This window comes from Ammospiza caudacuta, chromosome 12, assembly GCF_027887145.1.
Source record: "Ammospiza caudacuta isolate bAmmCau1 chromosome 12, bAmmCau1.pri, whole genome shotgun sequence".
Taxonomy (NCBI): Eukaryota; Metazoa; Chordata; class Aves; order Passeriformes; family Passerellidae; genus Ammospiza; species Ammospiza caudacuta.
Window position 1 is genome coordinate 6,974,147 of NC_080604.1, and position 14,748 is coordinate 6,988,894.

At 42.0% G+C, this 14,748-nt stretch overlaps 1 protein-coding gene across 4 annotated transcripts in view; it reads left to right on the forward strand.

Annotated features, from left to right (window-relative positions):
- Positions 1-14,748, forward strand: part of LOC131563204 (6-phosphofructo-2-kinase/fructose-2,6-bisphosphatase 4) — a 32,879-nt gene that overhangs the window by 14,136 nt on the left and 3,995 nt on the right. The window contains exons 5-15 of one of the 4 annotated variants that reach the window (XM_058813124.1): positions 611-685; positions 1,523-1,579; positions 1,903-2,024; positions 3,688-3,895; positions 4,449-4,595; positions 5,183-5,287; positions 6,916-7,045; positions 7,406-7,468; positions 10,365-10,429; positions 10,849-10,926; positions 13,561-13,710. In XM_058813124.1, the coding sequence (XP_058669107.1) occupies positions 611-685; positions 1,523-1,579; positions 1,903-2,024; positions 3,688-3,895; positions 4,449-4,595; positions 5,183-5,287; positions 6,916-7,045; positions 7,406-7,468; positions 10,365-10,429; positions 10,849-10,911 (1,035 nt within the window). In that variant the 3' untranslated portion in view covers positions 10,912-10,926; positions 13,561-13,710. Of the gene's footprint in view, positions 1-610; positions 686-1,522; positions 1,580-1,902; positions 2,025-3,687; positions 3,896-4,448; positions 4,596-5,182; positions 5,288-6,915; positions 7,046-7,405; positions 7,469-10,364; positions 10,430-10,848; positions 10,927-13,560; positions 13,776-14,748 lie in introns of those variants that run through there. The other 3 variants (XM_058813122.1, XM_058813125.1, XM_058813126.1) reach the window with 3 other exon arrangements.

Sequence of the window (14,748 nt, forward strand, 5' to 3'; positions counted from 1 at the left end):
TACTGACACAACTCTGGGGTTTTTATTAAGTAAACAGGGAAAACCATTAACTGTAAGTTCTGCTGAATACATGAGGTAAATGTTATGCTTTGGCAAACTTCATACTTTAGTAAAACATTGATGTGTTCAGAGATAAACTGAGTTCCTAGAAAAATGGCTGCATTGATGGTGTTATTTATGGGCAGGGTTTACAACTCTTGCAAATTTTACACTTATATTTTGAACAGCCCATTGAACTGAAGCTTTTTTTTTTGGTAGCATAAGTTCACTAAAAACTTGTGCATTAATATTTAATGCTGATAAAGGGCAAGGAGGAAAATTCTCTCCTGTACTATGTGCTAGGCTTAAATTCTGATTTCCTTTTCCAAGTCCAAGAGTTCTGCTAGAACTGCTTTCAAAATATTACTAAATTTTAGTATTTAAAAAAAGAATATGTGTAAAGTAGTAATGTCTTTGTTTTCTTCTTGGACATGTTGAGATAGTGGGGTTGAGGGAGGGGGAAGTTTCCGTTGCTTTCCTTCAGACTGAGGGACTTGGAATGAATATTTTTGTTGTTACTATTACAGTGCTTTCCACATTCCTTTTTCTCTCTCCCTTTAATTATTCCTAGGTCTTTGATGCTACAAACACAACTCGAGAACGCAGAGAAACTATTTATAAATTTGGTGAAGAAAATGGGTATAAGGTGAGTGAAAGCAAAGCAGTTCTGAGCTACTGCATGGCCAGGTAAGCCAGTGGTAGTTTTGTCCTTATCTGTACTCTAAGTGCACTAGCACAAGCCATGTCCTTCTTGGATGTTTAATCAATAATGTGTTCTGTGTTCCTAAGCATTGTTTGTGATTAGAAGTCATTCAGTCCTCATTTTTCTCATCTTAAGTGTTTGTACTGTTTGGAGCTAAGGTATTTTGTGCTACAGCTCCAATTTTGTCTTCCTGGACCTGTGGCCATGAGTGCAGTGTCAGAAAGAGCTTTTAAAGTATGGTTCTTCATGCTGTTCAGATCTTTGCTGCAGGAACACGAAGGGGTTCTGTGTTAGTTGAACGTAGTGGTTTTCTACCTTCTGGTTTTACATTTAGCTGTTCTCCAGTCATCTTTCATTTCCTCTAAACTTAATCTCTGTAAGCCTTTGACACAGCAGAACACAAGCCTCTTTATAAGTGAGGCTACTCCATGAGCTGGGAGGCTTCTGAAATGTTAATTCAGAAATGTTAGTTACTGTTTGTGGGGCTGAACCAGCATCCTCTGCATTTGTTTCTTCCTCGTCCATCCTACATCTTTTCTACTGCAAGAATTTTCCACTTGCAAGCATTGTTGGGGAAAAGAGCAGAGAGCATGATGTGTCATGGAATGGGAGCCAGGGATTTCTGATGAGAGGTCTGGAGAAGCTTTCTGAGTAAATGGAGGGAAAAGGCCTTGGCATGGAAGTGGGTGACATGCTGCTTGTGTGTTAGTACCCAGAGGTGTTCTCATGCATCTTCCTCCTTCCTCTCTTCTGTTCTTCTTCCTCCCATTTGGACTGAAGACCTTTTTTGTGGAGTCTGTATGTGTTGATCCAGAGGTCATTGCTGCAAACATTGTGGTGAGTAAAGTTAAGTTTGCTTGATATTGGGAGGCTTAAAGTAGCTTAGTATTTTTAGAAGTACATTTTAAGAATTTCCAATAGCAAAAATTCCACTTTAGCTCTCATTAATGGAAAAAAATTCATTTTTTCCCTGTCCACGTGACTGTTACTAGCTCAGAAGTTTAATTCTCTGAAGAGAGGGATTTCTTTTGCTTTACATGTATTTTAATGAAGGTGCAGACAAAGCTTTTTGTTGTGTTCCCCTACTCCCTATTTCTTTAAACATCCATGAAGAAGGGAAGGAAACTTAAATACTGTTCTCCTGGTTTTATTTTAAACAGCAAGTGAAGCTGGGCAGTCCTGACTATGTGGATTGTAGCAATGATGAAGCAACAGAAGACTTCATGAAAAGAATAGAGTGCTACAAGAACTCATACGAGACTTTAGATGAAACTCTGGACAAGTAAGTGATGAAACAACTCTGTTATTACTGCTGGTGATCACAATATTATTTAAATGTTATTTTAAGGGTTGGGGCATCCTGTACTGGGGATTAGGGCTTTTAAGTCATAATTTAGTGGCTTGATTGCTCTCTCTCCTTTGGCAAATTAAAGTGTTGACTGAAGGGGTGTAGCATGGAAACTGCCTTCTTTGAGGAAAATTGGCTAGTGAGACTAGTCTGGGACAATATTCTTTTTGATTTTCCCACTTGGAGAATGGTATTTATTCTTCTGGGATAGAACCAGCATTTAGCAATTATTCCAGAATTTCTGCAGTGGTTGGTTGGTACTTGGCTTTTTTTGGTACCTAGAGGAGACATGAGTGATTTGTAAGTATAGCTTAATTGGTTGGCATGGTTAAGGTTAATTATGAACACATCAGTCTTAAAAATGTGACTTCTTAATTAATTTCTTTGTGCTTGCAAAATTATCCTGCAGGTGCAGGGCTCTGAGAAACTGTCTTAGCTACATTATTTATCCTCACGCCAAAGCATTCTTCTGGTTTTTATTAACTGTGAACTCTTGAAAATAAGGTAGGGATGAATCATGTGAGGAGGACCCCCTTCCTTCTTGCTACAGCCCAGCATTTCAGAGTAGGATTTGGAGCTGCACCATCCCAGGTGTTGCTGGTTTGTTGCACCAGAGCTGCAGGGAGGGCTGAGCTGCATTTTAATGTAATTGAGCGTGAGCAGTGTGGAGCTGGCTCAGTTCATGCGTGTAATTCTTGTGATGGACCCAATGGCTGGGCCTGCCTGGAATGGCAATGATTAACTCCAAGGAACATGGGCAGGAGTGAGGGTGCTGGTGCCCGTTTCTCACTGCCTCTGCTTGGTTTCATTATCAGTTTTCTTGTTTCATTGCAGTGTGGTGTCTCAAACACATAGCTAGAAACCAATAGTGGTTATTTTCATCTTATGAGACATCTTCCTGTGTGTGAACGAGAGGCTGCTCTAGAATTATAGCTCAGGTGATAAAGGATAAGCAGTGAAAATTGAAATTATAAGCTGTCTGATGCTGAGAGAAGGTAGTGGTGGGGTAGATTACAGCACAGTTAACAAAGGGTTGCTCACAGAGCAGTTGAGAGAATGTCTTGCTTCAGACTGCTTCCAGGCTCTTGTGGTGCCCTACTTTTCTGGAGGGATTAAATGAGATGGGTAATTAGTGACTATTCCTTTTGGCCCCTGGGTGCAATCAGACAAGCACTTGGTGATGGAAAGTGTTTGTAACCTGGAAAAAAACCCCCAAATGGTATTGTAAAATAGCTGTATATCTTATTTAGCTGTGGTAACTTAAGTGAATCTCCTTTTCAGTGTGTGGGCTGTATTTTTCCAAGAGAAGGATCTAGATTTGGATGAAGTGCAAGTAAAGGAGGCAGAAAAGAAAGCGTTGTGAGCAGCTCCATGTGAAAGGAACAGAGTTCATCCTGTACCTTTGGAGTACTGTGTTATTTCTTAGGACTAATGCACATTCTGTGGCTGAATGAGGATTTTTTCATTTCTTTGGCTTGTCTCCCCTTTGTTTCATAACAACAGAGAGGGTGGAAAGATTGTGCTACGCGCTAATAGCAACAATGTGGAATCTTACTTTTACTTTTTTTTTTTTTTTTTTTTAACTTGCTCATGAAAGGGATCTTTCTTACATTAAAATCATGGATGTTGGAAGGAGTTACCTGGTGAACAGAGTGATGGATCACATCCAGAGCCGGATTGTCTACTACCTCATGAATATCCACGTGACTCCTCGGTCAATCTACCTCTGCCGCCACGGGGAGAGCGAGCTCAACCTCAAGGGCAGGATAGGAGGAGATCCTGGGCTGTCTGTCAGGGGGAAGGAAGTATGTACCTCCTGCCAGGTGGAACTGTGAGCTCTGTGTGTGCTTGTGCTGGGCACTGGCAGCTTTCCTCCTCTGCAGCCTTTCCTCCTAATGAGTTTAAAGGACTTTTTTAGTTGCATGTTTGGGTAGTGGAAACAGGACAGGCACTTTGTGTGTTGTGGTTTGTACTCTTATCTGTGTGTCTCTCTGTTGGCTAAAATTCCTTTTTATACCCCACCACAAAGCAGTTGGCAAGAGGGCTTTCTTTTTTAACTATATTGTTGTGAAATCCTGGCTAGTTGGGTAATTGGGAAAGTGTACACAACTTAAAGCTGAAAGGAAAATTAGTGGAAGGAAAGCTAAGAACTGCTAAAAATTTGTATTTTCCTTGTACTTCTTTTCTTTCTCCTGTCCCTCTTGGATAATGGAGTAGGTTGTATTTCTTAGCAAAACCTTTGACAGTCTTTTGGAAAAGCTACAGTGAGCTTACAGAGGCTGGAACCCTTGTTTTCTAAACTGAACGCCCTGTGTTGGCTCTGAGCCCTCATCCAGTGTCTCTTGGTTTTTCTTCCAGTTTGCCAAAAGCTTGTCACAGTTTATTAATGAACAAAATATCAAAGATCTGAAAGTTTGGACCAGCCAGATGAAAAGGACAATTCAGACTGCTGAAGCCTTGGGAGTGCCTTATGAGCAGTGGAAGGTTTTGAATGAGATAGATGCAGTAAGTTCTTCTCTTTTAAATGCTTAATAAGTTGCTTTGATTGTTAAGGGTGAAAAAAGGTACTTAGTTTTTTAATAATATGTCTTTCATGGGATAGAAAGTCATTGAAGCTGCTTCAAGAGGCTGGAAGTAATTGTCATTACCTGTAAACAAGGCTAAACATTTCATTAAATTTTGCCATTTTTAATTTGTTCTTCTCTTGTGTTTCCCAGTAAAACATTCCTCTGTGGAAGCCATGATGTTATAAAGTTTTCATTAGTTGGGCTTGGAAAGAAGCTTGTGGTGGGGGTGTTTGCTAGCTGGCAGTTTCCAGCTGCAGCTGTAAGATATAAAAGGAGGTGCAATAGATGAAACATGGCCTTGCTTTGTCCATGGATGTAACTTCACCTGTACAGGGATGTAATGATTCCTCCTAACCACCTCTGAGTCAAGCTGAGTGCCCTGTTTATCTTGTGTGACAATTCTGAGTGTCAGAGTAGCAAATTAAAACTGCTAAAGGTTATTTGTATATGGTTTTATTTAAGAGTGATATCTACTTTTTGCATTACTGGGAATACATGTTTTTTAATAATTTTCATTACTGACAGGGAGTATGTGAAGAAATGACATATGAAGAAATACAGGAAAATTATCCTCTTGAATTTGCACTGAGAGACCAAGACAAATACAGATACAGATACCCTAAAGGAGAGGTATGCTATTTTTAGCATTTTAATCTCACAAGTCGAAAGGGTTCCTTGTCTTCTTGCATATATGCATGCTGTAGGAAGGAAAAACAAATTTTTAAATTAATGAAAAGGTTGTTCCTTTCTCCATGGAAAAGCACATAGGATCTTGCAAGGATTGAGCCCAGACCACTTATGTTGATTCAGGGCTGGAAAAATAAACCCATAAATTTAGAAAAACAATGGAGAGCTTTGATCTTGTGGGCATTGTACCTGTGCTGGTCCTTCAGTGATAAAGCAGGAGGAATTATTGCAGGGCTTTAACTGTTGCATATATAAACGTGCTGCTAAGATGCCCTGTTTCTGTTCCTCCCTGCTCTTGGTGGTGGCTCTTGCAGGCAGCTCTGGCTGAAATGCTGGGGAAATCTCCAGCCACGTTATTAAACTCCTTGCCTCTGGGAAAATTAACTTGCTGATGGCTTTTCTAAAGTAGCCCTAGTGCAGGGCAGTGATGGCCAGATGGTCACAGGGCCATTGCTGGGGGCTGAGAGCTGGGAGGAGGGATTGGCCCAGCTGCTCTTGCTTGAGCTGTGAGGAAGCAGAGCTGTGCCTTCGTCCTCAAGAGCAGTCACTGTGACAAGAGCTGTGTCCCTGGCAGTGTGATCCCGTCCTGCTAATGAGGCAGTCATTAAGCTGCAGAGTGCTTCTCATGCATTTGAACAAGGAGTGTTTGTTTTTGAAACCAGTGCAGTCCTGGGGATGGTGACTGGCATGTCAAACTCCCCCTGTGCCTTGTGGGGATGAGTTGGTCTCGTTTATCCGAGGCAGTTTTGTGTCTGGTAGCAGTGAGAGGGGTTTGCACAGCTCTCGGGGAGCTTTCTGTTGTCCAGGGCTCAGTCAGCAGTGCCACTTGGTCCTGCATGGGGACCAGAATGAAGGTTTCCTGCTGTGCTGGGTTCCTGCCCTGCTGAGTCGTGTGCTGAGCTCTCCACCTGTGGTATATGACACATTTTGGAAGTACCTGGCACTTTGCTTCCAACGCAGTCTTCCAAAACAGAGTCTTTACCATGCACGTGAAATTCAGTTCAGTTGTGCCCATGCAGGAGCCCTGCTGTTCCCCTGCAGCAGCAATTCCCTGTGCATGGTGAGGCAGGACAGGTCACCAGCAAGTCCTTGTGCTGGCTCTTGGTGACATGGTGGCTGCTGTCATCAGGCCGGTCCAACGTGCCCACAGCTTGTTTGGAAAGGGCAGCCTGAACAAGTCAAGCTTTGTGAACTCTTTGCGTGCTGATTGTTGGCTGAGCTTCAGATGCTTTTGAAGATGAGCTATGGAAAATAACATGCAAGACTTGTATTTGCAGATGTGAATTAAATCCTAGGGATTTAGTGGAAATTCTTGATCAAAGTGGCTAATTTAATAAAGCTTTTCTGTGAGGGAGATTTGTTTTGTTATGTGTATAATAAAATGTGTTATGTGAGTGCTTAGGTCTGAACTGTGTTCTTAGTTTAATGAAAATTATTGCTGCAGTATTTCTGTGCACTAAATAACATTTAGAAGATGACTAATATGAAAGTAAGATCCCCTCTGTATATATATACACTGTTCAAAGAGTTTTCCCTTTTTAATGTGCTCTGTGTTTGTCCTCCCCACCCAGTCCTATGAAGATCTTGTTCAGAGGCTGGAGCCAGTAATTATGGAACTGGAAAGGCAGGAGAATGTGCTTGTCATTTGTCACCAGGCTGTCATGCGCTGTCTGCTCGCATATTTCCTTGACAAGCCCGCAGGTAAGTCTTCCTTGATACATTACAAACAGACTGTTTTTTAAAAAATTTACTGCTTAAGGTCCCACACAGTAAATTCTAACAGTTTGCTGTGTCATCACAGGCTGGTTTTGCTAGGCAAGTACCCAAGTGTATTTTTTGGTATTTGACCCCCACATGAAACTTGGTAGTTGATGTTGTTGAGCTGCTCCTGACCTGGAATACTGTGATAGTTGTTTTTTTGCTCTGATTACCATCTCTGTTGCATGCTAGGAAAAGAGATATGCTGTTAGGTAAAAAGTCATTCAAGTAGCTGACCTGAAACATAACAGAAGAGCCAGTTGTAACCTGTATTTCATGTGTAATTTGTGTTTGATTTCTCAGAACAACTGCCCTACCTGAAGTGCCCACTGCATACTGTCCTAAAGCTAACCCCAGTGGCTTATGGTAAGTGCAATTATGTAAATTTATTATATAAGTCTGGCTATACTCATCAGAAAAGGTGGTGGAATGTTTAAAACACACTTTATGTTGCTTTAAAATAGTCAGGTTTGACATTGCATGTATGCGTGTAGAACTTTACTGGAATAAATGAATCCTCTGGATTACCCTTGCTTTGCCTTGTGCCAGGAAACACATGTGTTGCTGAAGGCCTGAAACCACCAGTGGCTGTCACTGCTGGAGGGGACAGTTTGTGCCCAGTTCACACTCTATTTCACTAATTCTTCTGGCAAACCCATGCATTTACACATCTGCTACAGCAAGATCTGAGTTTTTATTGATGTATTGGAGGGTATTGCTTTGCAGAAGACAGGCAAATTTCCATTTGTGTAGGTTTTTCATCTTGCCAAATGCAGTATGGGGTAAGGGTTGCTGTGTGCCCTGCTGGGTGGCACGGGCTGATTGCTGATGGAGTTTTGTGTGTGTTCCCACCTCAGCTTAGTGTGTGCCTTCTGCTCATTTTTGTTCAGTTATGGCTGGGTCATATCTGCTGATATCCCACTTCAGAAGATATCTCAAGCTATGCAGATAATTCTCTGCCTATTAGGAAAAATATATTGCCCAAAATGCTGGTTCAGTCATTAATTGGAGCCTGTCTTTGATTATCAGCTCTGAAAAATAGCGGTCCAAATCAGTGCTTTGTGTTTTGTTAAGTTTCAAATGAAGTTGAAACAAAGAATATTATGAAACAAAGTAGCTGCTGCACTGGAAAATCTGCGTGAGGAGATTTTTGTCATTTGCTTGCAGTTTCGTCTTACAGGAAGGACAGCCTGTGCTGTGGTGACATCTGGTGTTCCCAGCCTTGCATGACAAGCTGGGGTTTTGAAAATAGAGATTCACTGCAGTTAAAACTTGGGCTTTTTAAAACTGGATTTTTCTGACCTGCTAGAGTCTGCCTGTTTTCCACAGGCTCTGTTTTGGGGTTCTCTTGGGTTTTTTGGGGCTTTTCTGGTGGATTTTTTTTTGGTTGTTGCTGCTTTTCTTTCTTTGCAGGAGGAGGGAAGTTGGGTGACTGCTCATAAATTTTAAGAGGGTGTGGATGTTTGAGTGTTTGCTCACACACTAAGAGAGGAAGGAAACAAAGGGGTACAGACAGTGTGCTTGCTCTTCTGACTGGAGGGAAAGAAATGCCATTGTCCTTTTTTTAAGGGGTTTGACATGTATGTGTGATGAGCACATTTCAGCCAACCTGCTTTTTGGAGTTCAGCCATCTGAAAACACAAGGACTGTGTAGATTATTTCTGCAGTACTGATTGATGTCACTGATGGCACTTGGCTCCAGGCAGGCAGGATGCAGGATCAGACCTGGTGTGTTTGGTACCTCCCAGCTGAGCCTGCTCTGGGGAAATGCTTCCCCTGGGGCTTTGCTCTTCCTGGTGGTGGAGAGGAGCATCATTGCCACCTTAAGAGAATGACCTGCAGTAGAGGAACATCTGGTACAGCCTGACAGCTGGATCAGGGTGGATGAGACCTTTACCCAGCAGTCCAGGGCAGTGGTGGTCTATAGAAAGGAAACTGCAGCTTGCTGTAGGTAGGAACTTGCTCGTCAGTAATTAAAAATGAGCTGGAGAATGCATGTGGTAATTGCTGTGGAGCAAGGCTGTCCCTTTGGTTTATGTGTAAAGCTCAACACATGAGGCTCTCTTTGGATCTTAAACTCAGCTTGTGCAAGGACTGAGAGATCTCTGAAGTGTCTGCTGTGTAACAGCCCTGGGGAATGGGCAGCAGCAGGGCTCAAAGCTTGGTCTGGTTTGGTCTCAGGGCTCACAGTGGATCTGTGGTCAGAAGGATGAGTAAGGATTCTGCTCATCAGTGGGAGATGATGTGCTTTTCCTCCTTAAAATCTGTTTTATGGCTCACTGTTTCTCTGAGTTCCCACAGTGTTTGCTCACAGTCTCCCTGACAAATGGGCTTTAAAAGGTCAGGCTTCCCAAAGGGAAGGCAAATACTGGCCTTACTAATTTCTTTTTTTTTTTTTAAAGTAGAGTGGATTTCTAAGGAAATCCCCTTTTTCTGTCATGTAGCGACTCCATGGAGTGTGTTACGACTTTAGGGAATAAATGAGGAGAAAAATCTGGAAACCTGCTTGTGATAGAGGATGGACTCTGGTGTGTCAGAGGAAGTGACTGTTCATGATGTTCTGTAGAGTAGTGGTAGCTTATAAAAGTCATGTTTGTGTGAGATGAGCCAGGGTTTGGCAATCAGAGATGCCTTCAAGTGCTGTAGCCATGGTGTATGGAGTAATTATATCATTCTCTAAGTGGATCAGTTTATACTACCTGGGAAATAGTTCTTTCTTCTCACTGTTTTAATTTTTCTTGCCTCATGGAGGTTTTGAGTTTTTGAATGTTAAGCAGAAGTTCCTTTTCAGGAGTCAGCTTTGAAGTTCTGTTTAGCTTGGGGTTAAAATAATTTTGCACATGTAGAGGAAAGGGGGTTGTTGACAACACACTGTGCCTTCTTGTAGTTGTTTTTATGTTTAAAAAATGAGAGCAGTATTTATCTTCTTAGTAGTACAGAAGTCCTGGATGTTTAAAACACAAAAAGTTACAAATAAAAACTTTCTTACTGAATATTCATGATGTTTAAAAAAAAGATTTTTTTTTTCAAAGAAAATAATGATAAAGCTGAGCTGAGGAGATTGATTATCAGATGGACAATAATATTAATCCATGGGGAATGGATTAATTTCTGTAGCTTTAGCTCTTCAGAATTCAGGAAATTCTGATGTAAATTAAAAGGGGAAAGTGGGTAACTTTCACCATCTCAAAATTAGATTGCATCTTTGTTATAACTTCACTTTCAAAGCAGATGTGTCTGAAAATGTGTTTTCTGTCAACAGGATGTAAAGTAGAATCTATATTTCTGAATGTCGAAGCTGTAAACACACACAGAGATAAACCTGAGGTAAGAATATTTTTCAAATTGGAGAACTTGATGTAATGTATGGTCTGAGCTGATTTCCATTGTCCTTGTGGCTAGAATTGATTTGATAACTCAGCTGAGTTTTATTTTATTTTACATCTGAAACTTTGCTACTGTTTTACTGTGAGGGGGGAGCAAATTTTTTATGGACTGAATAAAACTAAGTTCTGTAATAGTGTGAGTTCTAGCTGGAATAGTTTATCTTTGAGAAATGAGAATTTGAAGATGTGGTGTCAGGCTAAAAACTGTGTAAAGTTCTGCCAGGCTTTGTCACTCAGCAGAAGTAGGTGTAGCCACAGTGGTGGTATGAGTGCCACGCCTGGTCTGGGGAGAGAAGTCATCAGCTTTTTCATCACTGCTGTGTGTAAAAGAGGAATTGATGATGTCACCTGTGTTTTAAGCCAAAGCTGGAGAGGAAGACTAGCTCTCAGGAAACAGCAGGACAGCCGGGGGAAGGAAATTGAGCGTGTTTGTGAAATGTAAGTGCAGAGAAGCTGTCAGCCCCCGGCAGCTCTGTGCCCTGCCTGCCTCAGGCTCTGTGTGCTCCTCAGTGCCCACCTCAGCTCAGGCTCCTTCTGCTGCTTCTGCCCAGCTCTTCCTTTGCTTTAGCATCAAACTTGTGTGAAATGTGTCCTGGGTAAAGCTCTCTGTTCCCTTGCAGATCCTCAGGCTCATGCCACCAGGCATGGCACTGATTCTGTGCTGAGGTCAGGAGCAGTGCCAGTGGTGGATTGGAAGTCAGTTTGATAACATGAGAGAAAAAGGCTGTGTTTGGTGGCTTTCAGAGCAGCAGTTGATGGTGAAGAGGAATATAGTGAGAAATGAGGTTTTATCTGTGTATTCAACAAGGCACATGACATAAAGTGCCTTTTGTAACCGAGGGTTCACTTCTGTGCAGAATTCATGCTAGAGTTCTTCTGCAGATAAGTTTTGTTTTAATGACCTGGGTATTCCAAGTTCTGAAAAGCCTGACTTGGATGTTTTCTCTTCGACAACTGCATTGCATTATTTCCTTCCTTCTCCTTTTCCTGCTTTGTCATTCTGCTTTGCCATTTTGTATCTTAGTTTGATTGTCATGTTTAGGAAATCCAGTCTGTGATTTCACAGTACCTAAAGCTGGAGAAGCTTAGTGAAAATCCATGAGGGTGTCTTAGAGCAGTAGGTTATTTGTGTTTAATAATGTAAATGAACATTTTTAGTTTGGATGATCAAAATATCAGTGCTGAATTTACAACTTGCTAAAATGTTGCTGAAAATGCCAGTCTGAAAGGCATTCTGATAAACTGAAGGGGTTTATCTCAATGGGGAAAGCTGTGCCTGAATCACCAGGTGGCTCTCCACATGACTAGCAAGTGATGTGGCCATGCTGTGGGGTGGCTCTGCTCAGGTGCACCTAGAGGATCAGGAAGACACTTGCATTGCAGTGGGCTCAAAGGCACAAGACTGATTTGAGCACAAATGAATTGAGTGAATAAAGTTTATAAGAAGAAAAAAAAGGAGTAGTGGCATTTTCCTAAAAAACCCCTCAAATTCTCTTCTTCCTCTGCCCCAAAGGAAACCCAGCCTGGTGAATTTGGATGGTGTAACACTGTTCAGGTAGTGGGTCTGAATGAAGGACTTAAGAGGATTGTGTCTGCATTTAATTGCTGCTCAGAGGACTGTGAAAATTGCAAAAGCTTTCATTTAAATCACCTATGAAAACATTAATTACTTCTGTAAAATTAAGTTTTCAAGTAGTCTATTGAAGTCAGAGCATTTAATTAAATACAGTGTCACATAACAGCATTGTTAAACAATGAAGCTATTGGATTGAGAATTGCCCAGTGTCTGTTCTGTGACCCACCAGTCACTTGTAGTCTGTGCTCCAGAACAGTGCCCTCCTTTTGGCTCAGCTGTAAACATCCATTTTCACGTGGCAGAAATGCAGGCAGAGCTCTGGGCTGTTTGTTTGTGGCATGTGTGAAGCTCAGAGTACCGTGGGGACTTGTCTGGAGCAGACTGAAGCCTTGTGTTTGTCAGCATTGTGCTGGCTGAAGTTCTGACCTTTCCCAATGAAGGAGTCTATAGTCTTTTACAGAAAATAATTCAGGGGAGTTGCTTTAGCTGTTGTTTTCTGGCCCAAAGAAGGGACCCAGCAAGTGCTGGGGTGAAATGTCTGCTTTGCACATCTGGCTTAGTCAGTGAATGACAGAGAGGGCATTACTCACACCAGACCTCCTGTTTTATTTTGTTGAGAGGACCTGGGGGAAGGAGGTGTTAGTGCAAGGTGAGCTGGCTGACCACAGTGTGGAACAAGCAGGACTAATGAAACCCATCAGTGGGATGTGTGAGGAATTGGCAGTGATTTGGCCTAAAATGGGTCTTGTAAGGAGCATCAGAGCAGTTTATCATGGTCTGCTCTCTTGGGAGGAGGGGGAGTACCGATTACACAGGCTTTGGGACTTGCAGGAGGTGGTGCCAGAGCAGATATGACTCCTCTTTGGCTGCACTGGGCTCTTGGTTTCATTTGGTTTTAAATAATTGAGTGCTGCACTAAATGTAATTGTTTCTCTGCAACCTCTGCAAAAGGAGGTGAGATCTAGTTGGTGTGATCAGCCTTGAATGGTTAAGGTGTCTGAGAACATATATTTTATTTTGTTAGAGGTGTTACATTGTCTATAACACAAGCACATTTTAAAAGCTTCCTCTTGGCACAGAAGCATGTGGCAGATTCAGTGAAACACTGAAGGTTTCTCAACAAGATGTGCACGTGCTGAAGCATGTGCTAAGGTGGATTCCTGCTTGGGCCTGTAAAAGACTTCCTCCTAAATGTGACTGACCTGAGCTTTGGGTAGTGCTGCCAGCAAGGGAGCTGTATTTCATTGTCCCTCAGAAGACTGTGAAAATTTCAAAAGCTTTTATTTATTTTTTTTTACTGTAAATACCTTTTGTGCTGTCTCATTCTGGGACAGCGACCAGCTCTCAGTCTGCTGCGTTCTTGGGGTGTGGGGGGCTGAAACCATCTCTGCTTCTCAATCAACCCAGCTGTGTACTTGTGAAGGGACCTGATTGGTGGTTTTTGTTGGTCTTACTGCTGCATGATAAATATTCTCTGTATTTTTATTATTATACAGAATGTAGACATTTCCAGACCTACCGAGGACGCTCTTGTAACAGTCCCTGCTCATCACTGAATCCTGTGTCCCGACCAACTATCAAACTTGGGTGCTGTTTTCATCCTGCTACTTCAAAATAAATTGAAAAGCTAATCATTCCAATCACTTTGAAATAATAAAAAAAATAATAGCCACACCCAAATCAAACTCATAACTCAAACCAAATGTCTGTACAGCACATGACTTGAAAAAATTAATCAAATCACAATAAAACTGTTGCACTGGCTAATTTATTGTGGATGAGTTATCAGACCTTGATCAGCCCTCACTGGAATGCTGGTTTTGTAAATTGCTGTCATTTAAATATCCTGCAGCATTAAGCTTTATTGTAATAGCCAGCAATCATTTAGTGTTAGCTGCAGTGTATTTATGAAAGCCATGAAACACAACATCCTGTGTGAGATAAGGTCAGAATTTGTTTTGCCCAGCAGAGCACCAGTATTATCTGTTTCAGGGCCCTTGGGAGTGATTGGACTGCCGTGCAGTGTAAAATAACAACCCATAATTACTGTAAATCCCTAATCCCACTGATCCACAGCACTAGGGCTCTACTTATGCTAATTAAGGATGTGCTGTAAGAGCAGGGTAGCAACTTTTCACTTAGTTCCAGGACAGTTATTCAAAGAACAGGAATGTGTAGAAATGTTTTTAATATACAACTTTTGTTAACAGCAGTTCTGCATTAACCAGGCTCTAGTGTTTGCCTAGAGAAGGGATTTTGAATTCCCTCTTTTCCTGCTTTGTGTGGATGTGGGTGATGGAGCTGCTGTGTACCCAGATTTTATGAGGGCTCCAATATGCAGTGCTGACCAGAACAGAGTTAGAAGCAGAGTTAGCCAGAGCCTTTTGTAGCTGGGTAGTGGCTACAGCAGACACAAATCTCAAACCAGCAGGGCATGAATCCCAAACTATATGATAGGAAAGCCTCTTGCAGGAGGGAGGAGACTGCAGGCTGTGGGAGATGTGGTGCCCTGGTGCCTTTGCCATGGTGTTCCCTGGGCACCACAAGGCTGTGGGACGTTCTTGTGCCATAGAGCAGGCAGGGTAAGGCAGAAAAACTCTGAGCCTCAGAACTGTTTTCTGAGGGAGTATTTAAGCAGTGAAAGTAAGCAGGACTGTAGGTTGTGGAAAGTTTGTAGCTGTTAG